Source organism: Exophiala bonariae (genome assembly GCF_035927105.1).
Source record: "Exophiala bonariae strain CCFEE 5792 chromosome Unknown scaffold_4, whole genome shotgun sequence".
NCBI classification, from domain to species: Eukaryota; Fungi; Ascomycota; class Eurotiomycetes; order Chaetothyriales; family Herpotrichiellaceae; genus Exophiala; species Exophiala bonariae.
This window is the reverse complement of record NW_027042479.1, coordinates 1,227,212-1,251,364: the sequence shown is the minus strand read 5'-3', so window position 1 is coordinate 1,251,364 and position 24,153 is coordinate 1,227,212. Positions and strand designations below refer to the sequence as shown.

At 49.6% G+C, this 24,153-nt stretch overlaps 8 protein-coding genes across 8 annotated transcripts; 2 read left to right on the top strand and 6 right to left on the bottom strand.

Annotated features, from left to right (window-relative positions):
- Positions 1-321: 321 nt before the first annotated feature.
- LTR84_010022 (uncharacterized protein) lies at positions 322-1,229 on the bottom strand (the record flags this gene model as incomplete). Its single annotated transcript, XM_064853560.1, has 4 exons — positions 322-378; positions 446-715; positions 768-1,043; positions 1,104-1,229. The coding sequence occupies 4 exons, from the start codon at positions 1,227-1,229 to the stop codon at positions 322-324; spliced, it is 729 nt and encodes a 242-aa protein (XP_064709959.1).
- A 1,202-nt stretch (positions 1,230-2,431) lies between these two features.
- LTR84_010021 (uncharacterized protein) lies at positions 2,432-3,724 on the top strand (the record flags this gene model as incomplete). The annotated part of the gene is made up of 1 exon (XM_064853559.1): positions 2,432-3,724. The coding sequence occupies one exon, from the start codon at positions 2,432-2,434 to the stop codon at positions 3,722-3,724; it is 1,293 nt and encodes a 430-aa protein (XP_064709958.1).
- A 3,626-nt stretch (positions 3,725-7,350) lies between these two features.
- Positions 7,351-8,337, bottom strand: LTR84_010020 (uncharacterized protein; the record flags this gene model as incomplete). Its single annotated transcript, XM_064853558.1, has 1 exon — positions 7,351-8,337. The coding sequence occupies one exon, from the start codon at positions 8,335-8,337 to the stop codon at positions 7,351-7,353; it is 987 nt and encodes a 328-aa protein (XP_064709957.1).
- A 1,805-nt stretch (positions 8,338-10,142) lies between these two features.
- Positions 10,143-10,939, bottom strand: LTR84_010019 (uncharacterized protein; the record flags this gene model as incomplete). Its single annotated transcript, XM_064853557.1, has 2 exons — positions 10,143-10,748; positions 10,814-10,939. The coding sequence occupies 2 exons, from the start codon at positions 10,937-10,939 to the stop codon at positions 10,143-10,145; spliced, it is 732 nt and encodes a 243-aa protein (XP_064709956.1).
- Positions 10,940-12,297: 1,358 nt separating this feature from the next.
- LTR84_010018 (uncharacterized protein) lies at positions 12,298-14,409 on the bottom strand (the record flags this gene model as incomplete). The annotated part of the gene is made up of 1 exon (XM_064853556.1): positions 12,298-14,409. One exon carries the CDS (start codon positions 14,407-14,409, stop codon positions 12,298-12,300), a length of 2,112 nt encoding a protein of 703 aa, XP_064709955.1.
- A 1,368-nt stretch (positions 14,410-15,777) lies between these two features.
- NMD3 (ribosome-binding protein) lies at positions 15,778-17,331 on the bottom strand (the record flags this gene model as incomplete). Its single annotated transcript, XM_064853555.1, has 1 exon — positions 15,778-17,331. The coding sequence occupies one exon, from the start codon at positions 17,329-17,331 to the stop codon at positions 15,778-15,780; it is 1,554 nt and encodes a 517-aa protein (XP_064709954.1).
- Positions 17,332-17,961: 630 nt separating this feature from the next.
- LTR84_010016 (uncharacterized protein) lies at positions 17,962-19,404 on the top strand (the record flags this gene model as incomplete). The annotated part of the gene is made up of 1 exon (XM_064853554.1): positions 17,962-19,404. One exon carries the CDS (start codon positions 17,962-17,964, stop codon positions 19,402-19,404), a length of 1,443 nt encoding a protein of 480 aa, XP_064709953.1.
- Positions 19,405-21,153: 1,749 nt separating this feature from the next.
- On the bottom strand, positions 21,154-23,537 carry LTR84_010015 (uncharacterized protein; the record flags this gene model as incomplete). The annotated part of the gene is made up of 6 exons (XM_064853553.1): positions 21,154-21,781; positions 21,832-21,993; positions 22,120-22,228; positions 22,280-22,433; positions 22,484-23,405; positions 23,485-23,537. 6 exons carry the CDS (start codon positions 23,535-23,537, stop codon positions 21,154-21,156), a joined length of 2,028 nt encoding a protein of 675 aa, XP_064709952.1.
- Positions 23,538-24,153: the final 616 nt, after the last annotated feature.

Genomic DNA, 24,153 nt, shown 5'->3' with positions numbered 1-24,153 from the left:
CAGGAATTCGTCTTTTCATTTGCCTCCAACATGCTAAACTAAATATTCTCCCCGTCATTGCAGAAGATATGGTCAGAGGTAGAGACAGTGCATAACATTACAGGTCAGCCAGCCATTTGCCGTTCTGGCGGTACCGCAAAGACGCGCATTATAATCAAGGTGCATTGGTCTGCCTCCGATCCATCAATCTTGTCGAGAGACAAGCTGTGTCAGTTGAAGCGTTGTGTGTGCAGAATGGATCAGTCAGATACGATCGAAATGAACACTCGACTCCAACACCGATATTTGGCATCAGCCAGATGGTACATCAAACACTTGTCACTAGTATCGTTCGTCGGGGCGGCCAGATTGGCTCCTTCCATCACTACCGCCATAATGCTATAGATCGAGTCAGTAAAAAGGCGATTCATGGCTCGAATTTACGAGCACTCGGGATCAGACTTACTCTCTTCCGAAGGGCTGCGAGTCTCTTCTTCTTGGTGTGAGTGTTGATGTAGGTGCCAATGGTGAAGGCAACAATGTTGAAGAAGGGAACCCAGGTTTGCTCCGGGAGGAATTTCTGTGCAAAAGCGAGGGCGATTGGAGAGGTAATCCAGCTCACTTTCATGACGGGCCAGAAGCCAGCCTTGACAGTGGCACGAACCTGGTGCCACGTACGAGCACCGGCAATAACTGCCATGGATGTAAGATAGACCGAGTTTTGAATCGGTGCGATCTGAGTTGGATTGATTAACAAGGTCACGTTGAGTTGCAGGACCACTACTTACCACTAAATTGCTGACGATGATTTGAAGTACTTTAGCCTTCAGACTGGTTCGTCCAGCGAAAATCCATTGTAGAACTCCAATCAGGGAATGGCCCATTGGGGCACTGATGAAAGCACCATAGATAGCCATTTTGGGAATTCTGGAGCTGAAGTAGTGGCCATTCTTGCTCCGATCGTGGGCAAGCCAGGATGCCAAAAGCTCTTGTAAGGCGGAAAGGGTGCCGGAGGTCAACATCTTGGTCCTCAGTGGGTTTGATTGAAGCTGCTTGAGATATGCCTAAATGACGCGATCAGTTTAGGTCGCAAGCTGTGGAGGGGTCAGATCTGGACGACATACTGCAAGATAGCCATTTTGTTGTTTACCACCAGTCAAGGCTTCACCAATTTTGTGAATGGTGTCTTGATCTTTCCCAACAGTACCTGTTGTGGTCCTAATCTGCTCCTTTTCGAACTTGACCGACATGATGGAGGTTGCGGCGCGTGTAGAGCGCAAGTGACCGAGCAGGGAAACGATGGCTTGGGGAAGGAACAGGAGGAGGTGCTGGAGCAGAATGTCAGATCGAATGCGACGTGATGAATATGATGAGAGGTGAGAATGAGAAGTAAGAGGAATAGTTATGCAGGGCTTCGGAGTTGCGCAATTGCGGTTGTTGACAAAAGAGCAAGTACCGAGGCTCGTTCCGAAGTCACCGTGCGAGGAAACGGTCGAGGTCAAGATTGTGGGGAGAGATGGTGGGAAGGGGGCAGAAACATACCTTTGTTGGCGATTGATTGTGTTCAATGAGACGATGTGATGAGAATGGAACAAGCAACTTAGATTGATTGATGAAGGGGATGAAAATGGTGCAGCGCAATGGCGACGCGCGTGGTACCCAAAGCAATTCAAGGCCAACTGAAAGTGGTGGTACTCCGTTGCTCGTCTCCGAGTCGTAGAGTCCTACAATTCAGTAGTAGTGCCTGTAGGCTGGTACTAGGCGGTGGTGATAGTGGCAGGGAGGTAGATGGCCAGAGTTCCGGGGGTGCAATCCTCGCCTGGAAATGGGGCCGAAGGGGGCCCCTCGGGCTGACCTGAGGGAGATAAGCCCAACCCTGATTGCAGCCAGTCACACTTCATGATTTTGCCAAGAAGTAAACAACGCTTTTGGGCAGGAAACCACAACATCATATCACGTACACACCCTAAGTACCTAGGTACTTGTATGCCACATACTAGTATGTGTACCCGATTGCCCTTGTAAATGAATTGCTGCGTCAGGGACATACTGGTTGCTCACCTACAAATGCTGGAATTCAAAAACTTCAAAGTTGGACGAACAAGAAGAGGAGGCCATGGTGCTTCTGCATGATGGCCATGCCTGTTAGCCATGTAAGAGTCGACAAGCAGGCCAAGTTTGATCTCGACAAGCTCAAAACATGAGTCTTCCAGCGCTGGGGATAGTGCTAAGTATAGGGAAAACAATGTGAAAAACGAACTGCCTGGCAAGAGACCTGCACTTTCTTTGCCCGCTGTGACTGTCTTGCTGAGTGACTTTCCATCTCCTGTCCTGAGTCATGTGTCGCTCCTTCCATTCTGCTTTGCCTTGCCCGCTTCAATCAGTTCCTATATCACACAGTCACCCTTGAACATTCAGTCAGCCTCACTTAACGAACCTGCTCTTCTTCAAGATGCCCGGTCGGAGGGCTACCAGCTCGGAGAGACGCAATCCATGTACTCATATGTTGATCACCCGACTTTTTGATCAGTATGGATCCCTCAGATGCTCTCTCTGCCACAAGCACGCCAACATTGGCTGGTTCTATCGTTGCACTCAGGATTCCAATGGCACTCTGCCTGAGGCAAATTTCATTGGCATATCCCGTTCCCACACCAAGAAATCACCAAGTCAGGATGTCGCATTACACACGCTTTCAATTCCCATCATCAAGGCAATTGGGGAGGGTCAGTACACTGATGAACAGATTAAGACCTTGATTCAGCAAAAGGAGAACGTTCGCGCCATCATTCTCGCCCAGGAACCCAGACCTGCAACTGCCTCAACCGTCACAACCACTACATCCTCATCCTCCACTTCCTCCAAGTTCGATAGCCTTTTCCTTCCTAAGAGTACCACTTTCTCCACCACTTCGACCGCTTCACTTGACGAAGAGATTCGAAAGGCATATGACTGGGGCGAGCTGCAAAAGGTCTGGATGTCCGAGTCCGCCGTGCCGAGCTTAGAATCATCCTCACCTATCTTCACTCAATCACGCCCTCCTTCTCATAGCGTCTCATCACCCCCGAAAGACTGCTCCTTTATGATCTGTCCGACTTGCCGTCCTGCCTACCGTGAACGAGCCTTTCAATCTCTTGACGAATTTCTGAACACGCCTGTGAAAATCCCACCAATCTGGGAGCTGACGAATCGACCCATATCTGATGCCCGTGTCCTGGCCAGACTTCAAGTACCTACCACCCAGGATCGGTTCTATTCACGTGCGGGCCAAAATGCTGTTCAGTCCGTCTGCAGTTTCTTTACCACAAATGAACACATTCCCACTGCCACAGAAGAGTCAACGCCCGGGGACAAACACTCTGTTCGAAAGCGTGGGGGTTTCCGACAGACTGTGAGGAGAGTATTGGCTCGTGCTCGTAGCGAGGAGTCTTCCACCGTTCAAGGATTAAACAGTAATGAAGAGACGATCGCGTGCAATCTGGAAGACTCAGGTTGCCCACGTCCATACATCTTCAGGCGTCCAAGATCCCGCCCAACCCTCTCCTTCGTCGAAACTCATGGTCAACTTGTCGACACCAGTGGCCTCCAGGATTCAGTTATGCTGGTGCTTGCCACCAATACTCCATTACCTCATACACCAAGCCATGCGAACACGTTCTTCGATTCTGCTCGTACTGAACATCACTCTCAACATATCCAGGACGGAATGAATTTGCACTTTTCAGACATAATTGCACATTCTTGAGACACAGCTCTAATTCGGCGTGAAGAACCAAATACCGAAGGACCACAATGGAAAATGTAATTTTTGGGTTCTCTTTCAGGTCAAGTACTATGGGTGGACATAAGGGTACAGTGGTGAAGCAAGAGTGACCAAACTTTGGGGCAAAACCTTGACATCTCTTCTACAGTCAGTCTTAGCAATATCCAATTACGAGGTTTTGGTCGCACATATGCGCCATACAAACACAGTTGAGCCTGGGAGCCGTTGGGGTGAGATATGGAGTGGTAGAGGAAGGCAGTCAATTCTGTAACATGTTCTTGTCCAGTGAGCATATCATACGAAGGCAGAATCATCGCAGAATCATCGTGATAGTCTCGCACCCATAATGAAAGTCACTGTACGTGGTCAATTACCCCAGAAGATTCAGCCGCCTGGTCAATATGTCCCAATAATCGTGGGATGACACCCAATCACAACGTGGGATCACCGCATGAAACATCAAGCCAGGAGAAGTCGAAAAAATGCTCAGCACAGACGTCACGAAAAATATTTGTCAATAAGGAATAGGAGGCATGAGAATCCACTCCTGGACCAACCCTGGAACTTGCCGCATATTTAGACGGATGATCTTCGCCATGGAGAATCACCATCAGAGCAGTGCTCACATGTAGATGTCGACCGAAGCAGAGCACAACAGTCTAAGAAGCAGTGAGCTGCGACTTGTCGGCCTCACAGAGAGCCACAATGCATGTCATCGGGTGGAGGCCGTCGTGCGATGGAAGCCCAATCAAGTGGATGCTGCTTCTAGAAGTGAAGTCTGGTACAGCTGTGGATATTGCCCAAAAGCTTCTGCGAGGTCCCGAGAACCCAAGTGGACGTGCTGTGCTGTGCTGGCTCGAATCCAAGATTCATGAGTAGTGTTCTGCTCGACATCTCATTGGGTCACCAACCATTTGAGAGTGCTTTAATCTGCATGCTCTGTGATGGTTGAGCGGTGATGGCTAGAGCAGAAACGCGACCTGGCCTGCCTGTATCAAAGTGGTTTCCAACTACCAAATGCTCTCTGCTTGAATTTAGACCGACAGTTAATGGGCCACTTACGATACCAATATCGAGGCACCACAGGATACCTCGATACCTCTCTCGCAACGAACTCCAGGGATTGCTCTGTTTCGTACACAGCACATAGATATCCAGGTACCTGGGTACCTGATCTAAGCCACGCCTGTACCGAGAAACTTGCAGTGAGCAGATTTCAGAGCTGGGACATACTCGTAATTGTCTACTCGAGAGCCGGTGCCGGCAGAGAAAGTCAAAACGGATGGATGGATGGGTTTATCCTGCAGAGACCGCTTTGGGACAACACAGGCAGGCGTAGAGTTCATCTTCGAAGGGGGCATCCGACTCATCAGCTAATAATAAGCCACGTCCCTTGTCATGGACGCCTCGATGGAAGCACTGCTGACTGACAAGTATCTACTCACCCAAGTCTGGTGGTTGATGTACATGGAAAAAAAGGATCAATGCAAGTGCCACCGCCACAGCACTGTAGAAGAATCGGCCTTCCCAGCGATAGGAGCGCCAAACAATAGATGGAGGTGCAGATTGCTGGAACTGGAAGGAGGATATGTACTTACTACTAGCTGCAACAGACCTGGCAAAGTTCAGCTCGACAGGTCTCTTCACGTATGCGTCAACATTTACACGGGCACGCAGGTTGCAGTTGCTGAGATCCTGGGATCCTGGGATCCTTGGAGTCGCTAGACGTCTAGATCCTCCTGACTGGACATCTGTTTGGGATGCCTGTCTACCCACGTACTTCGTACCTCGCAGAGTCGTAGCTCGCGGTGGAAGCCACTGACTGACGGCATGGGAAGACGAATGGAAAGCTAGGGCGAGCATGTCAATGCGCGCAGAATGTGGCTCAACGGTTTATGGATGCCACAAGTTTCCCTGTGCTCCACAAGGGGACCACTTGAACCACAATAAATGATGCGTTTTGCGGGATGTGGTGGTTGTGGCGAGTGCATCCAGCTACGTCATTTTCATTGCTTCTGCTCCAACTGATAGTAATCTTTCGAGGATGACAGACGGCAGAGAATGTGCTAAGGGGCGAAAAGAATGGGGTACTAGTGAGTGAGTTGAAATGAGGAATTGAACGCGCACGGGCGAGACGAGACACGGTAGACCATCGAGGAGTCGTCTCTCTAATGGTAGAAAAGTATGTCGATCTCGAAATCTCGGCCGTTCAGAGACTATTGTTCATACCGTGTGTAGGCGCCGCTGGGAAGGGACTTGTTCCCCCCAAGGATCCTGGTCAGTTTAGGTAAACCAGTTCAGCTCGGAGATGTACCCATGAGGCAATTGAACAATCCACGGACTGTCAGCGGCCGGCTCATCTAACTAGGGTGATTCGTTCACGGGACAGTGCCTTCTGCGTACAAGTTGCAGCTACGGATACGGTGGGGAAAGAAGGGTAATTTTGAACACTTGCAGGCCCAAGCAAGCTCTGTTCGAGAAGAGCCTTCAAGTGGCCAAACAGAAATATTGGGGAAATAAGTTGCGATCTGGTTGATTCTAGAGTGAGGGGCCGAGCAACGCCGCGGGCTCGTGGTTATTCAGTTGGAGGTGGGAGGTTCGGTGACAGGGGGACAGCGCACTCTCAAGCAGCACCAGCGGCAGCCATAACTCTGCGAACATTCTATTTGCTGGAAGAACTATCTCCTCTTTCTCCTCGCTGGAATTACTCAGTCCACTGCTGAAGCCAAGCAGCAATCATGTTGGATTTGGACTGGTCGACCGGGTTCATCTCCACGTCAAACCTTGTCGGTTCTGTCGCTAGGAGAATATGGTTTATTAGCCTCAAACGTTCACCAGACGGGAACACCGTCTTGGATGGGTGACAGTTCGTAGTACGAGTTTCCGGGGCATGGTAAAGAAGAATCTTGATGCCTAGCATTTTGTTCATTAAAGGCTAAAACATTATACGGGTTCGTAATTCATGTCTGTCAATAAACACGGGTGTGGTAAACTGCAATCCATGCTCAAGACTTTCAATGGTTGCTGTCCTGTCTGCCAGAAATAATCATAGTCGTACACAGCGACCCCGCCGGGACCGCTCAATACTTTTGTCGATCTACCGTGATTTTCTCACGGACGATCCTCCGGATGAAGTCTCCGGTACAAGAAAAACCAGGCTTGACTTTTGCCTCGGAATATTGTAGACACATGGGATAATGGCAAAAACCAAGGCAGTCGAGTCTGCAATTTTCCATCACTGCAAATCCCAAGGTCCATTCCTTCTTTGGACACAAAATCCGTCCTGCTCAGAACCTTCTCACACTGTGGAGATGTGTTCAGGTCGAAGAGCACCGCCACGAGAGGGGAAACTCAGCCATCTAAGCCGACCCCGCCTTGATACCACTCTCGTATTGGCGACAGGTGTTCGTGTCCTGATTGGTGACTGTCCCTTGTTGGTGGTTTGGGAGGCCATGAGCTTGCATTTGCCCAAGAGGAACGTTGCTCCCCTCATGCCAGGCGCCGCTTCTAGCATCAGAAGCTGGTGGCGGGACACCGAGATATGCCCATACTTTAATGTCTGCAGGTACTCGTAACAAATATATGAATAGAATTCAAAGGCAGTGGCTTCAATCTCCATGAGGAGTATGTACCTCAAATTCTGCACCTCGGGTGAATTCTGGTAATGGTGGGTTGACCATCTGTGCGCGGTTGTTGGTCGGGAAGAAATTGTCTTGCACAGCGGCTAGTGGAGAATAGTCCATCTGAGGATATTCGAGGTAATTTGGAATTCCACTGTCGACGTGTTGCTGGTTGAAGAAGTCACTGCCTAGTTGACTGAGATGTGCTTGAAGACCCTCAGGAGATCTGCAACCTTCACAATTGGCATGTGCAAGGAGAATTGCATTCATTTGTTGGACCTCGTCTTTCATGCGCATGACCTGATCTTTGAGATAGGAATTCTGAACAGCCTTGTCGTGAGAATCTCGTTGTAGCTGCTCCGTCTTTTCTTTCTTGTTGATCCGACATTTGGCTGCGGCAAGTCTATTCTTTTCCAAAGACTGTTTGCGTTTCGACCCATCCAGAGACTCAGAGACGCTTGATGCAATCGATGCTTTGCGTATAGACTTCCGCTTGCGTCCAGGTTTTGCAGGACCCTCTGTGGAATCGGACTGAGCTTTGCTTTTCCTTCGCTCTGGGACTGTCTTGGGCGACACAGCTTTGTCTCTGGATTTGGAACTAACGGCGGAATTTGATCGAGGTGGGGTCATCTGGCCAAAGCGTGCCACTGCTGTATCGGTGCTTGAAAGAGTCGAAGTAATGAAATTATCGACGTCAAAGGCATCCAGGTCCATGGGAGGTTCGACGGTTTCCTTGACATCTCCGTCACGTTCAAATTCCGGCCATCCCGACATAGACAGGTCGTTTGGAGGACTGTAGGTCTGATACATGTTCATGGTTGTCGGTTTGGCCGATGGAGGGTCGAATCCAAAGTTGTCATCGTTGCTAGGAGGATAGCTCGTCGTATGAGGAAACTGGTAGTCTCGAAGTGTGTAACCATCAAGATCACTGATACTAGGAATACCAGAAGAGGGACCTGAATGGAAAGTCGCCATTGTGGTGGTAGCGAACTGACGGTGTTGTGTTGTGTTGTGTTATTGTGATGATGGTGATGATGTAGTTGAGGAGCGTGCCTGGAGGTTGTGGAGGAAGTCGTTTGGTGGTGGCCTTGGGTGGTGAGAGGATTGAAGTTGATCAAGGGACAGATGATAGAGGTAAGAGTTGTAAACAAAGTGATAAACAGGGAGGAAGGTTCTAGTATGAGAAAAAGGCCACGGAAGTGTGGCCCTAAGTAACCGGTACTGGGTCAGGTGGCAGATCGCATGAAGATTGTCGATCATAGGAAGTTTCTTCCTGGGGGTTTGAGCACTGGCGTAGAGGGGACTATTCTTTGCCTGTGTGCAGGCACCACGCGTCTGAGTTGCAGGGGTTTAGGTGAGAGCGGAAGAAGCAGCCGGTGAGGAGCGAGCACAGTTCAACATGTCCAGCACCGTGGGCTCCGTGGGTTGAAACCAGTGGCTGTGGCTTGTGAACCAGGGATGATGGAAAAGCAAACGCGGCTTGACTTTAGCAAATCAAAGGTAGTTGGAGAAAGTGGGAAAGAGGGATGGGCATTGAGGAATGAGCATGGTGGTGCGACTGCCGGAAAAGCGGTAGCAACAGGCAGGCACAGACAAAGAAGCAGGAGCGATGGGTTGGGTGACCTGGTCTGTCTGCTGCACGAGGGAAAGAGCTCCCTCGGTCGCGGCTTCACCAAAATGCTGCGGGGTGTTTTCTGACTGCCAATGAACAATCAGAAACAAACGACCAGAAACAAGGAACTGCCAACTCCGACCAAATTCAATGGTCTGAGGCACTGGACATGCTTCAAAGTCACTCATCAGCCTACTCATACAGATATTGTGGTTCGCGGTGGAGAGCGCTACTGCTGGGATCTGTCATTGCGCGGATACTGACTAGTAGCCACGATCGACTTTTTACACCTTGGAGAAACAGTCTCATCGCCGATCCAGCGATCAAATTGCTATTCCTGCCTATGGGATTTCTGAAAGTGCCATGTGCCTGCCTTGTGACCTGCGCCACTTCGGCCCTCCTCGGCCGTCGAATCAGAGTCATTGATGGCGGGTGAGCATGGCTGTTATATCCGCCACAATGGAGTGACGGCAACCGTCATCCTGGGCTTGCATCATTCTACATGCAATTGCCAAATCATTGCTGTCTTCATCAACTGATTCCGAGCACCATCCGAGAGAACACAAACAAGCTTAAATCCAGTAGTCAAACACTCATCCGGCGGAATTGACACTCCCTCGTTCTCCCCGGCTTCTGCCATGCTGCATCTTGGACCCCTTGATGAAGCGTCTCAAGTCCAGTGAGGAGATCAACTTGGAGGCTCTTCTCTAAAATGACGAGTCGTGCCTCTCTGTCCCCTGGAATTGGTGAACACTGATTAGGGATTTTCCCTCATCTCTTTGGTAAATATGAGAAAACTACTATGGCTGTCTATCTCCAACTATACTGGAACTCTGCAGTTATTCAACAAGAACGCCCGACACTATCTTACGTCTCCAAGGAACAGACACAACGCGGATCAGAAAACAAGATCCTCTATCATGCGACTGGCTATGTCATGGAGATGTCATTGTGCATGGTCCGATGGCACGGATGAAAGATCCGTGATATCTGTGCGCTAACAGCCACATTTCCGGGGTCTCCTATTGCTGTAGTCCTATTGTGAAACGATTGCTTCCCTTTCTTGATGTTCCCATTATTCCAATCGCATCTTGTCTCTTGACGATCAGTGCAACAGAAATCCACAATCCGCTAGCATGCTCACTCTGGTGCCTTTGTCCCAAGTGGCCTACAGAACGAAAGCTGTCAAAGCGAGCAATCCTGCACCAAGAGCAGAGAATGCCAGGGCACGGCTGTCCGTTCGGCTAGCACTGTTTCCAGTTTGAGATGCTGCGCCTGCACCAGAGCTTGTCGATGAACCGGTTTGAGAAACCGTGGACGATCCGCTGCTGGTTCCTGTGGCCGAACCAGTGCTTGAGCCAGTCCCGGATCTTGTACTTGCTGCGGTTGAGCCGCTACCACTTGGTCCAGTTGTTGCTGCAGCGCCCGAGTCGATCGAGTCCACGAGCGTGATGGCCTGGAAAGTAACATCGGTTCCTGTCAACACATCTGTGGTGACGGTTGTCGTGATTTCGGTGTTGGTCGTGGAAGCACTTTCTTGATCGACCAGCCAGTTCGCGGGCCCGACAAATGTCTGCGCACATGTTGCGGCAGTTGTTCCCTCCACAACGCAATTAATCTGGGCCGTGATCGTATCAGTCTCGGTGACGACCTGTTCCAACCCAGCCACAAATGTGCTGGGTCCGGCCGTGACAGTGATTGGGGTAGGTAGTTCACAATCGACGGCGGAGACGGTCGCAGGGCATGCAACTACCAGTGTGGTTGCTGCAGAATCCTGGGCGTGATATTAGCATCCAGATCTGCATGATTCCCGAGAACCTAAAAAGCATATGGTCTTACTGAAGAGATGACAGATCCAACGAGGTCACCCGCAACATCGGGGAAGAAAATGTTGATGACGGATTGCTGAGCATGCACGGCACCAATGAGGGCCACGGCGACGGCCGACTTCTGAATGAGAGACATGTCGAATAGATGATTGTTTGGGATGTTAAAGACAGTAGGTTGAAGGCGAACAGAATGTATTATTATTGGAAAGGGAGCGAAAAGAGGGCAAGAATTCGAAAAAGAGAGAGAAAGCAAGAGACAGAAAGGTCACCACGAAGATGTCGAAAACACCTTACCTAGGAGAGTAGACTTTTGGCAAATTACCCTTTTTAATCTTTGAGATTTGTTCTAGCAGGGCCCGGGCCTTCTTTCAATCATGGCACCGGGGCATCGTCGCAGATAGTGCTGTCTAAATCGGTTGGCTAGTACGCGCAAGGCTTGAGGCGCCGTTGTTGTAGGTCAGGATTCAGGAGGCACGCCCCCTATTTTGTCTCGGGGCGCCTTGCTTGCGCGAAGATCACGGTCTCGCGTGACAGCCCCTCGCCGCCATGACATTCTGATCGGGCTAGATTGGAGACCACTAGCCAGGTCTAGCATCATATAACTCGGTGTAGTGGATCACAGCATCACGCCAGAACCGGCGTGTCGCTGTGGTTTGATTGGTTTATTTCGCAACATCTGATCTCGCCGGCCTGTCAGGGCGACCTGAGATCCCGTTGTGGAGCTTACCATTGAGGCTTAGGGAGGAGCTGAGAACAACTGGTTGTCCTTATTCGCAATAATGTACGAATCGCAGTTCGACTTCGTATAACTGACTTGATGCGGTATAAGGATGATTCTCGAAACGGGCGTGGTCAGTAGGTGAGCATTATTGAATCTCACGTGGTGGCGGCCGACTCGAGGTCGAGTTTCCCTCGGAGGGGGGAATTTCGTTAATCACTTCTGCCAGTTCAGGGAGATTCAATCTTCCACAACCGGACCTTGGCATTTCTCTTCTTGGGGGCTAGCGTCAACCACACATCAGCCAACACTCTCTACCAGTCTCAGGCTGGTCGAATACTGAGTTAAGGGTACTACAAATGTACCGAGACATCAAGGCGCCAACTTGGGCCCAAGAGACATGTACTCATACGGACACCTAAGGTTATCATCGTGCATCTGGCATAGCTACGAGCCAACATCGTGTCTTGTGACAGAGTGATGTCCATGAGTGTACATAACTTCGTGGAGTATCAAGTGGTATGTGCATCGCAGTCCTCTGATCAATGCAAGGGCTACACGGTAGTATCGGCATTTCTACCTTCTCCACGTCGATGGCGCTGCAAGTGGCGCACTGACAGATTTGCTTTCGAAGATTCACAGAGGAAGAGAAAGTTTGGTTTCTTGATTGAGACCGCGCTGAATGTTATTGACAAAAATTGACTGGCACAGTCCATTGTTTCAATAATATAAGTGCACAGACATCATGGCAGCTGTCAACCCACGTAGCTTGCCGATCACTTCATGCTGTTTGGGTCGATTTCTTCTTCAACTTCAACTTCCCCCAGACTTCGGATTCTGACCAATGCCTCATCTGGCTGATCGTGGCGATCGCCAATGCTGTCAGTGCATGTTTTGCACTTGCTCAATATCATGACAATCCACTCTGTCACCGCTGTACAACCCCATCTTTCCTCTGGATTGCGATTGATCATGCCCAAAATGCCTTGAACCACTACATCGCCCATTTGGGGTTCATGGCCTTCCTCATTGATCTTCCCCACAAAACCCGATGGTAGCTTGCCTCGTTGAAGGCCTTGGAGGACATGCATACGCTCGGTGCTTGTGCTACAGCACCAAAGCATTTCGACCAGAATCACACCCAATGCGAAGACATCGAGTTTCTCGTTGACAAGGTGAGAGTTCCACTTGTTATGAGGGTCACGATACGGAGGAGGACGATAGTACTGTGTTCCAACATCTTTCTGGTTAGTGGAGCTCGTAGCTGCTGCTTCTGCTACCAAACCAAAATCTCCGATGCGAGGATTGATGTAGTAAGGACTGCGATCGGGACATCCAGTGCAAGATCCAACATCGTGATAACCTTCCGCAATGAGAGATCCTGCGCTCAATCCCATGCTGGAAATGAAAATATTGCTTGGCTTGATATCTCGATGAATCAACCCCTTTGCATGAATATACTGCAGACCACAAAGAATGCCAAGTAATATCCTGAGTGCTGGGACTAAGTGAAAGCAATGACGACGAGTTTGGGGGCTTGTTGAGCTCGATTGATGTTGACCTTGTGGGGCGAGGTATTGCGCAAGAGTCATAGGATAGACGGACATTTGTACATGCAAGACGTACACTGAAGCATCTAGAGCAGTCTCGTTCCGAACATTGGGTCTGGCGTCCCCATCAGTGAACATTTCTGAGGTTCGACCAGCTACCGAGTCTGTTTCAGTATGCTGGATGAACGAGATCAATGGAGCGTTAACCTCGATTCTGGATGGCTCAGCTTTGGAAACACTGTCTGTCCCAAAGACAATTCCGTCGCTCACTTCTTCTGCCTGCACGGGAGGTATATGACCATGCGCTGAACCCCCTGCTTCTATCAACTTTCTGCCCCCAACAGCCAGACTTGGCTTCCTCGGTGGAAAAGCAGGTGGGGGTACTTCTTTGGGTTCCTCAATCCATGTTGCATGATATCGGACAATGTTTTGATGCTCAAGCTGGGCTAAAGCTTGCACTTCTCGGAGTATATTCTCCAATTCTTTATGGCCGGATTCTCGGTACCTCTGAGATAATCTAGGACTGAGAGGTATTTTCTTGATTGCATACTCCTTCTTGTCAAAAAGATTGTACGTATGGTAAACAGCACCAAATCCTCCGCGACCTAGAAACTTGAGTTGTTGGAAACTAGATTCATAATGGCTTGACCGAATGGCAGGAGTCGTGAGGATCAGGTCTGAGTAAGGATTGGGTGTGGAGTGTGCCTCTGGGAGAAGTGAAAGATTACCGAAGGCTGGAATACTTTGGTGCATCGCTGTTCTCGGATGATGGCTGCCTTGGACAAGTGATAGGGTTTGACTGCGCGAAGGGAGTTGTGGCCGTCCATGAGCCGGTAAGAAGTTGCTGCCCTGAAGCTGGCCCAGGGCTAGACTCTCAATTCCAGTCAAATAAGTGGCACGAGTCTGTCTGCTTCCGACATTATCGTTCGCAGATGTTGGTGTAATCCACCCGTTCAGAGCTAGAGGTTGACTGGCTTGTTGGAAAAGCCTCTGTGCTAGAGGCTGAATTTCTGGTGAATGACGGTCAAAATTCCGTCCAGGATTGGCCTTGTTCATCTCTTCGCAAGCCCTGTTTTTGACGAAATCCTCAAGTAGTGCGGAGAGCAGAAGGCTGCGATGTTGTTCAACATTGCGGAAGTCGGCCAACGGAACCTCCTGTCCCTCCCCGACGGACACGCTTTCATGGCTCGAGATCGACTCAGTAGTGGTCGTTGCAGGTCCAATTGCTACCTCAGCCGAGTGGTCTAACTCTCCTTGCGAAGCATCGATTGGCTCGGCATCATCGCTATCTGAACTTGAGCTGTCATCTGTAGGTCGGCGAAAGAATGCGGAACTCATCACTCTCACATCGAGGCTCCATAGACTTTCATGGGTCTAGACGGCGACTGCCACCAGCGAAAGGGAAGTGGAGTGACTAGGAGGGTTATTCTGTCGGATAATCGGGTAAGTTTTAGAGAATTGGGCTTCATTCAAACAAAAACCAACGGTGTGAACCTAGCAGACTAGTATGTAGTCAGTAATGTAGAGTCTTCACACACATCTTAAGTCACCATTGCCGTGTACAGTCAGGTGAGATATGGTCCAAAGAACACTCTGCAGGTTATCAATTTTGGCTTGGCGTACTTGCCACAAGCTTCGACGTTGTTCTAATCACATCAAAGGGCGTTTTCAAGTACACGTGTAACGCTGCCTGTTGCATGCTTCACACTTCAAGGATCATTCCTATTGATTTTTTGTCACTCTAAGGGCGTAAGTGAGTTTCTCTATGGTGATATGTAGCTAACTGAGTCACAATTCATACTCCGTCTGTAAGTCCGAAAAAAAGGACCAGACCTGACCAATGACGTCATTCTGTCGACTGGCGTCTGCAGCCTGAGTGTTGAGTGTCACAGTCAAGCAGTGTTCAATGTATTCTCATCCTTCTGCTGCTGTTCGGCGAGAGCTATGATCTCCTCCATCGAGTCTTTTAGCTCTTGGCTAACTGGAAAGGGTTCTCCTGTGTTTTGGGCTATATGGGCTATATCTTGCTCAGTATGTGACTTCGTCCAGTAGAGAGAGAACCAGAACTGACCTAAGGCCTCCGCAAATTCAAGCACAAGATTGCGTTGTTCTGGGGATAGGACATCTAAGAGTCTTTGAATCCCTCGCGCGTTCTCGTTGATGACCACTGGGCAATTGCTGTCACAGCACTTGCTGCCACCCGTGCTTTGCGTCCCGAATTAGCTCAGAAGACAAGCATGAAAGATCTGATTCAAACTTACCGAAAGGCCATTGAGGGGAGGTTGACTCTGGTGGGGTGGACAGCAAGATTTCCCAACGATTTCTCATGGAATAAAGTGTCTTTCAACGGTAGGTGGAAATGGAATCCGATCTTTGAGTGGTGAATCAAAGTGAGAGGGCGAAACGGACTTGGAGAGGGAGTGGTATGATGAGAGGAGAAGAAATCGAACACCATGAAAAGTTTTCTTTATCGTCCAGCAAAAGAACGCCTCCGAGCCACGGAATACCGCAATAACTTGGTGAGCCATGTGACCCGACCTAGTTGTCCATGTATAACACACAATCAACGACACCGAAACGTGTCCCAGAGGCTGAGTCGAGAATGGTATTCAATCGAACTCGAGAACGCCTTCATTGAAAAACGTAACTAGGTGTGTCATAAACCCTATCGTCAATCGCGTTTACACTGCTTTGCCTTCCTGGCCCTCATGCCTCCATATCATTAACATTCAATTCGTCAAAGTCCTCCAGTAACTCGTCCATGTTGATCTTCGGGACTTCATCATCACTCTCATCACCTGTGACGATGCTCATGGCATCATCTGCAGCCTTGGCCTTCTCCTGCTTAGCTTTGTAAAGAGCAAGAGTCTGTCTCAACTCAGAGTCTTCCTCCACATCTCGCAAGAACATTTCATAATCAGCATCCATCCGCTCTTGATCTGTCTTCTTTGGCAAGAGCTCTCCCTCGTCTTTCTCCATTCGTCTAAGTCTCCAGCTTCTCGCCTTCGGCTTCTTCTTTCGAGCGTAGAACTTCTTGACAAGTAGAACATCTGGTATCGTTGAACCATAGGCGTGGCTTTGCTCCATCTCTTCAAACTGAGGATTGTTGAAATTTGTTCCGGTCAAATGGAAGCCTAGCACTGAATCTCCTACATGGAGGACGCCTCCTAGATGAGTTCTGCAATAGTAAGTAGTGTCATTTGATCCCAGATCAGAAGCTCTAGCAACAGTAGCCTCCGCTCCAAAGAATCGACCGTTTTGAACACCCGTTGGCTCAATGTCCAGTACCACAAATTCAACTAGCTCCTTTACGTCCGCAAGACTCTTGAAAGGGGCTCTCCAATATACCGATGATGGTAAATCGGCAGTCTGTAAAGTACTTGGATCAATAAGATTGACTGATGTGCCTATTCTGTAGCAAAGAGCCAATGGTGAGATGTTGCCAATCGACTTCGCAAGCTTCGGTGGTAGTGCAACCAGATCGTCTTTGCAGATTGGTAGCAGTTCACAAGAGTAGGTGAATTTGTAGGATTTGGTAGAGGTGTGGATGTCCATCGAAATCAATTCTTGAGACTTTTTCGTCTTCACAGGAGTTACCGATGAGAGGAAGTCGACAAATTTCTCAGCATGGTTTCGTTGTGCAAAGTAGAAGTCTAAGCCATCTTTGACTTCCTTGATGTTGATTGTGTCTTTGTGTGCTCCATGCTTGAGCATCAGTTGTTCAAGGTATAGAAAAGTACGTTTGTGAGACACCTTCTGTCGGACCTGCACCGATGCTCGCCAGGTATTCGGGGTAAATGATTTCGCGCACTCTGGGCATTGTTGATTGGCAACAACATATTCGACCTCGAATGTCTGTTGCAGTATGGTTCCTTCAAATGCTGCTTGTTGAACGGTGATCTTGACCTTCACCCGCCTGGAATGAGGCTCGGTCCAGAGAAAGCTTGCGTCAATGATTCGGACTTTGTTAAGACCTCTGAGTTTCTTCAGACATAGGGCGAGAAGTTCTCTACTCTCCAATCCAGCAGTGACCCATTGAGCGGGCGGACTTAACCATCTTTCGCAATCTCTGCATGTGTGTAGTACGCCTTCTCGCTGTATACCCTCGGAGACATCAACGGAGAGTTTAATACAATCGTAACACAATGCACCTGCAGATAAGGTCCCGTCGATGGGGGCACCACAATTGCAACACAAAATAGTGGCTGTCTGTGGTTTTTGGATGGATGGCAGCGCCACAGAATCGACTTCCATCGACATATTGAGGCTGTCGGAAGGACTAATGTTGTAGAAATCAGTCGAGAAATCAGGAAGAAATGAAGATTCTGCAGACTATAAGTCGCCTTCAACAAGGCAGAACCGTGCAGGACTCAATTAACAGAAAGTCTTGGAAAACCTGATGTGAGTCTTAATAATTCAGAAAGTTTGCCTTCCACGATGATACAGCGAAGCAGATCCTTGCACTGCCAAGCATTGTCTTACATAATATTGGCAACAATGTTCACGTGATTCATATGGCGGTCCAATCACGTGATCTCATCGAAACTCCTTCGATAGCCGTTCGGGCAAACCTCTTTTTTCAGAGACGCCTCGGCCGGGGTGGTTTCCGAGGTTTGGCCTTGCCGGGAATTGTTGACGAATCCAACCCGTAGTTAAAGAGAGAGCGACAAACTAACGCAATAGATGATCATTCATTTATTTTACTTCTCGTCATGAAGGCGTGCTGTGCTAAATACGCAGCCTCGTTGTTAGGTCACAATACTGCTCTAAGGACGTCGAGCTTTGTCGCTCGCCCACGAGCTTCACAACTCACTCGAGCACTCGACCGGCGAACGGTAGGTTCACGTTGACATGATGCTCCTGTTCATTGTTTGTGCTCATTGGCCATAGATGTCCTCCACCATTGTCCGATATGGCGCTCTGCCAAAGGAGCTACCTTCGGACGACCCAGACGACGTCGTTTTCAATTCCTTGTACGGGGTGCGCACCATCGAGTTGAACCGACCGAAGAAACTCAACTCCCTGAACGGTTCCATGGCACGGAAAATCCTGCCTCGTCTAAGAGAATGGGAAAAGTCGGACATGGCCAATGTCATCTTGATCAGCGGAGCAGGCCCGAAAGCCTTCTGCGCCGGAGGCGACGTGGCTGAGCTTGCGCTCCAGAATAAAAAGGGAGAGGCGGGCCAGAAAGAGTCGGCGGATTACTTCGCCCTCGAATACAAGCTGGATCTTCTGATCGCGACGTACAGCAAGCCATATGTGGCCATCATGGACGGAATCACAATGGGTGGTGGTGTAGGCCTGTCGGTTCATGCTCCATTCCGCATTGCGACGGAGAAGACAGTTTTCGCCATGCCAGAGACAACGATTGGGTTCTTCCCCGATGTTGGTGGCAGTTTCTTCTTGTCTCGACTTGACGGCGAAATCGGTACATACCTGGCCCTGACCTCGGAACGACTACACGGGGTACAAGCATTCTACGCAGGCATTGCCACACACTATCTCGACAGCTCAGTACTCGGCCCCTTGACAACACGACTATCAGAGCTCGTGTTTAAAGACAGCGCGACCCTCATCGATCGACAAGAACTGATCAACGCAACCATCACCGAGTTCACGAGTAGCTTGCCAGCTCCGGATTCATACCCCAAGGCGCAATACGGCAATCTTACAGGCACTTTGCGCGAGGCGATCGACCGGTCCTTCAGATTTGACTCCGTCGAAGAGATCCTGGAGGCTCTCCAGCGCGAGGCTCAGTCGTCAGACACCAAGGTTGCGGAATGGGCCAAGGCCACAGGCAAGACTATCGCGCTTCGATCGCCAACCAGTCTGCGCGTGACCCTGCGACAACTCAGAGAGGGCAGAAACTGGAACATCCGGGAGACGTTCATCCGCGAACACAAAATCGCCGCCGAATTCATGCGCCATCCCGATTTCACCGAGGGCGTCTCAGCACGCCTCATCGCCAAGCCACCAGCCAACCCAGTATGGAAGCCAAATACTCTGGGAGAAGTCTCGTCGAGCGATGTGCAACGCTTCTTCGACCAGCCGTCAGCAGCGGAAACCATTGAATTGATTGATCCACACCCAGGCTCGCCCAGCCAAACATACACGGACTATCCTCACGCGGTGTTTGCGTTGCCACGCGAATCGGACATACAGACAGTGGTCAAAAGCTATGGCTCTGCTGGATCACAGGCGGTGGTAAAAGAGATGGTTAGGAGATGGAAGAACAAAGCCGGTGTCGAAGAGAAGGTCCAGGATGTCATTTCGCGGAAGACGACAGAGACTGACCACGGAATTGTTTGGCAAGGCCGAGGCCCGAATTTATAAACATGATCGTGATTGGGGAATCAGATAGAAGTGCTTCAATCTAAGTTTTTGAATTTGAAGCACGATGTATTGATTATCATCCTTGAGCATTCGTTTTATGCGATAATCTCAGCCTTCCTAAGATCGCAGTGAGATTTTCTCTAAACACCCGTCCTAAGCAGCGATAACCCGGGCCTTCTGCAGATCAGAGTGCACCTAAGAGACAGCGACCAGTGGACTCTGCATATGAAATTTGAAGCAGACCTTTCTTACTTGCGCCCTGCTTTCATGGCTTGGAGATGTTGGTGAAGCTCCTAAGTCGCAGCTAGTGCTAACTCAGCCCTTCGCTTGCTGGCCGTAGCATTCCTCTTTGCTCGCTCAAACCGCTGTGTAACTTGTACAAGGGCAGAGCCCAAGCTCGCGAGAACAGCGTCATAGTCATCTGCACTCTGTAAAACCGTGCAAGAAAAGTGAAATTGAAGTGGGCCCCCAGCATGATAGGTCGCATGAAGAGCGGGCAAACAGACTGTGACTTTTTGTACGACGCCCTCTCTCTTCTCTGCAACTCGTCTTGCAACACGCTGATGAGCCTGCTGAGCTGTCTGTAGCCATTCATATGTCTTCAAGTAATCTGCATAAAGCTTTTGCAATCGCTGCTGCCTCTCCTTTTTGGTCGCCGTGTCTGTAGTCGTAGGCTCAAAAGGGATGTGGCTGCTATCTCTGGCTTCATGCAAATTTATACCAGTGTTGACCACCTGGCTCCCGGTGTTGGTCCGATCTCGCGCCTCTTAGTATGTAGAATCCCCCTGCAAATAGAATGATCGCAAAACAAACCTGCGAAGCCAGTGACTTGCACGAATGTGTCCTGAATACGATGAAATAACGCTGATATCACTCCGCAAGTACCATTGTTGTCTCCACCTTCGATACTATTCCCGAAGCACAGCCGCTTGTCGTAGAGAACCGACAACAGTGCTTCGAGAAGATGAGTGCAATGACTCACTGCTACAGAATGGGTGTCATCATCCTTGCTTCGTTTCCTGTTTCAAATTGGTGAGTGGGTCGATAGAATAACGATTCATACATACATAATTGCTGCTGTGGGGAAGTGAGAATTGGTCTGGTGAAACGGAGAATGATGATGTGAGACCTGCAACGAAGGACGGACTGGAATTTTGACGAGAGGAAGAGAGATATGATCTTATGGCCAAGAGAAAACGGCCTGAGGACGAGAAGTTGTTTGTCGGCCCGGTGAGTTACGCGTGCCTTCCTTCGTGCGTCGTGCCGTGGCAAGCGCGCCTGCCTTCTCATGCCGGACTGTATCGCTGGAACAACCTTTCTCCTCTCATTCTTCCGGCCGATGCGACTCAGTCTCAGTGCCATAGCATAAGATTGGTGATGTGGTGCAATGTGTAGCAGGGCGTGTATTTCCTGTTTCTAGCCATATTCTGGCGGATCTAGCCCGCCGAGATTCATATCTCATTCATACAGTTCGTGAGAGGATATCAAGCTGACTACTTCAGTCTCTCTTACTCGACTCGGGGTAAAAGCTTCAGGACCATGACCATCAATGATGGAAAGCTAAGATCATCATCCTGTCCTACTCCGTCATGAAAAGGGGACGAGGACAGCCACATTGCTCTTTTCACCGAGGCAATTGTAATTGAAGCCCCAACTTCTTGCGTTGCGGACGAAAACTTGGACTGACCAACTACATCCAAGGCAGAGGCGATACTCGAATGAGCAATAGGTGTGATGCGCCTATGTCTCTCATTGGTAAACATTGAACCCAGAGAGGCCGATGTCTGCAAGGAAATGAAGGCTCTGGTACTCGAGAGTGCTGGGACTAGGAAAATCAATCATGTTCATTCCAGACATTTCACTATTACCTTGTGTCGGCAGGAATTCATTGGTGATGAAGTTCGGCACATAATTGCCCATAATCACGGGCGGAGACACGGAATGCTCGTAGGAATTCGATCCGTAAAGATATGTCCCGTCATGTGGTGCTGGGGTCTGCACAGAGCCTTCACCTGCCGAGTAACTGTGGTGGCCCTGTGCAGCGGATGCTTCTGAAGTCGAGTTCGCTTGATGATGAGATCGGAGAAAACTTTCAGGCGTCATGGACGGGTCTTGCTCGATGTTGCCATGGCTGCCACTGCTCTGTGTCCTCTCGTGTTGAATATTTGTTTGGCCCTGCGCGTGCCGAACGGGTTTGTTGATAATGTCCATGAACAGATTTCTGATCCATCTAGCAAGGATGTATGTCGTCTCAAATTGCTTGAGAGCTAATAGGTTGGGACGAAGTTTCTGGGATAGCCCGTCGCGATTGACGCTCGATACGCCCCCTTGAATTTCAGCAACGTGAGCAACCATTGCGGTAAATATTGCTGTTATACTTTGAAGAGTTAGTAATGGCGGAACACTTCAAACCAGGCTGATACTGACTATGTCATGGGAAAATGCTGCGGTGTGTAATATAACAGTGAATCCTCAACGAGTACCGATACTTGATCCGCAGCTTCTAGGATGAACTTGGACCCTTCCGAGTCCGTGAAAGGCTTTGGGCATAATCTCTGAAGCCTCTGTTGTAGAGTTGTGATATAGAAACTGAGTGTCAGGTGGTTAGTATCGTGGTGACCATCAGACGAAAGTTCTTACTAATAGCAAACCTGCAAACATAGAGTCAAGTGATGACTTTTACCACGAGTGGTCATTAATGGGGTCCCAGCATACCAGTCCTCTAAAGTGGATTGGATCTCTCGCCGTGCTGCCTGGCGTACCACGGGATCATGACTCAATGGAAGACGACGTGGAGAACAATGATTGAAGTACAAGGCCGAAACTGGAAGATGATCAGTAAGAGCTGGACCAAAAGGGGTGGGCACTTGATTACATATCCTGCTCAGCTGTGATTGCGCTATGATATACTTGGCGACCTCCGGAGTCTCATCCGAAAAGTCCTCCAGGGTGGGTTCTTCAACATCAAAATCGAGGTCATTGATGACCATTGGAGCGCCTGTTGCACAACAAACTTGTCGATCTCGCATCTAGAGCCGTGGTTAGTAAAGCTCAATGTTATTCGGTGGCTCAGACGCACATATAAACACCACCAGACCCGTTTCCACTGAGCCTTATGTCGCGGGAGCATTTTGCTGTTCACCGTGCTTCGATGATACCCCATGCATTGCGCACTGCGAATTGCGTTGCTCAGCCACCATAATGAATCGCGATACTCCGAAGGCCGCCCGAAGAAGTAGTGATTTAGAAAGGATGCCAGAATCAACGTCGTGCGATCGGAGTCTCTGTCCGCATCGAAGGACGCACATGCCTTTGTCCAGAGATCATCTCCCGCATCAACACGAGTGCTGTAACCCATCAAGTGATAAACTTCCGGGTCGCAGTGGATTGTTGCGACAAAGAGGACACTGCGCAGCAATGTTATTGAGACACTGCCATCGCGTACCGATGTCAAGAACTCGGCTCGTTCAAGAATTGGAACTAGGCAATGAAATCGTTTGAAGTAAGCTTCCAGCAAGCGCTCCATAAGATGTTGTGGTGGCAAATCGGCAGGAGGTGAGCCTCCAGGCTTTGTCAGCAGACTGCCGTCTACTTGAACGTGACCAAGAGAGGTATCTGACAGATTCTTCTGTCGCCGTTCTATCGGACGATGGAGTTCTGCATGACCAGTACCGGAAGCACTCAGTACATACGAAGCATACCAGCTTTCTCCGACAAAATTGGCCTTGGACTCGCGGCGTGGTCGGGTAGAAGAATCGTCGGAATGATCACCTCGGTTTGCCGCTTTGTCAATGGATTCATCTCCGGAAAGACTGTCCTGATCTTGGTCGGCACCAACCAATTTTACGAGATTGATGGGGACATCAGCCTCTTGAGCACTCTTGGTGGGCTCTGGGGCATTGTCAGCCTTTGATCTTAGACCGTCACCGTCAGTCGTGCTTGGGCTTGTGGACGACTGTGCTTCATTTGGTTCTGGCAAGATATAGCGCCCGTCGGGACCTCTGTCACAAAAGATCAGTTCAGAGCGCAATGGTACGACATTTATACCAAAACCCCCTACCTGGTGCGCTTGGATTGTACGAGTCTACATTCTCGATTGTTCGAGCGCTTGCATTCGGAGCAAGGCAGACCATTGATTGAGGCGTCGCATCGCACTCTCCGTTTGTTACATCTCTCACACGCAGCCGCTCGACGTTTTCGAACTGTCGTTGGGGGCTGAAAGGATGAGGGGGAGGGAAACGCCATGATAGTTGCTCTCCTCGGTGTGTTAAAGCATGTCAAAGGGCGTGAGTTGTGATGGACCGAATGCGAGACCTTTGAGAAACACGATATCCGGTTGGGATCTTAGTGCTCGATGTTGTGACTGCTGTGGTTTACACCCGTAACTAACCGCATTGGTCTTTTCGTCTTTTCGTGTGCCCCTCTATTCTCCCACAAAGCTGCTTACCTAGGTGGGTATCAGTTAGGGAACTGTCTACTGGAGTCGGGGCGTCACAGACGAGGATATTCGGGGTCTTCTACCCGATCTGCGGGGGTGACCCTGTTGTGTTGTTCTAGACATCTTTCGGGCCGGCTTCGGCACAGCATTCACCGTACCAACTTCCACCCATACCTACCTACCTACATTGGTCTTTGATGAGCTCATATGGCTCAATAGACTAACCATGAGCTAGGAAAGAAAATATGCGAAATAGGAGAAGACGGGTCTACTGAGCGAAGTGCTCTTTCAGTTCAGGTTCAACCAATGCA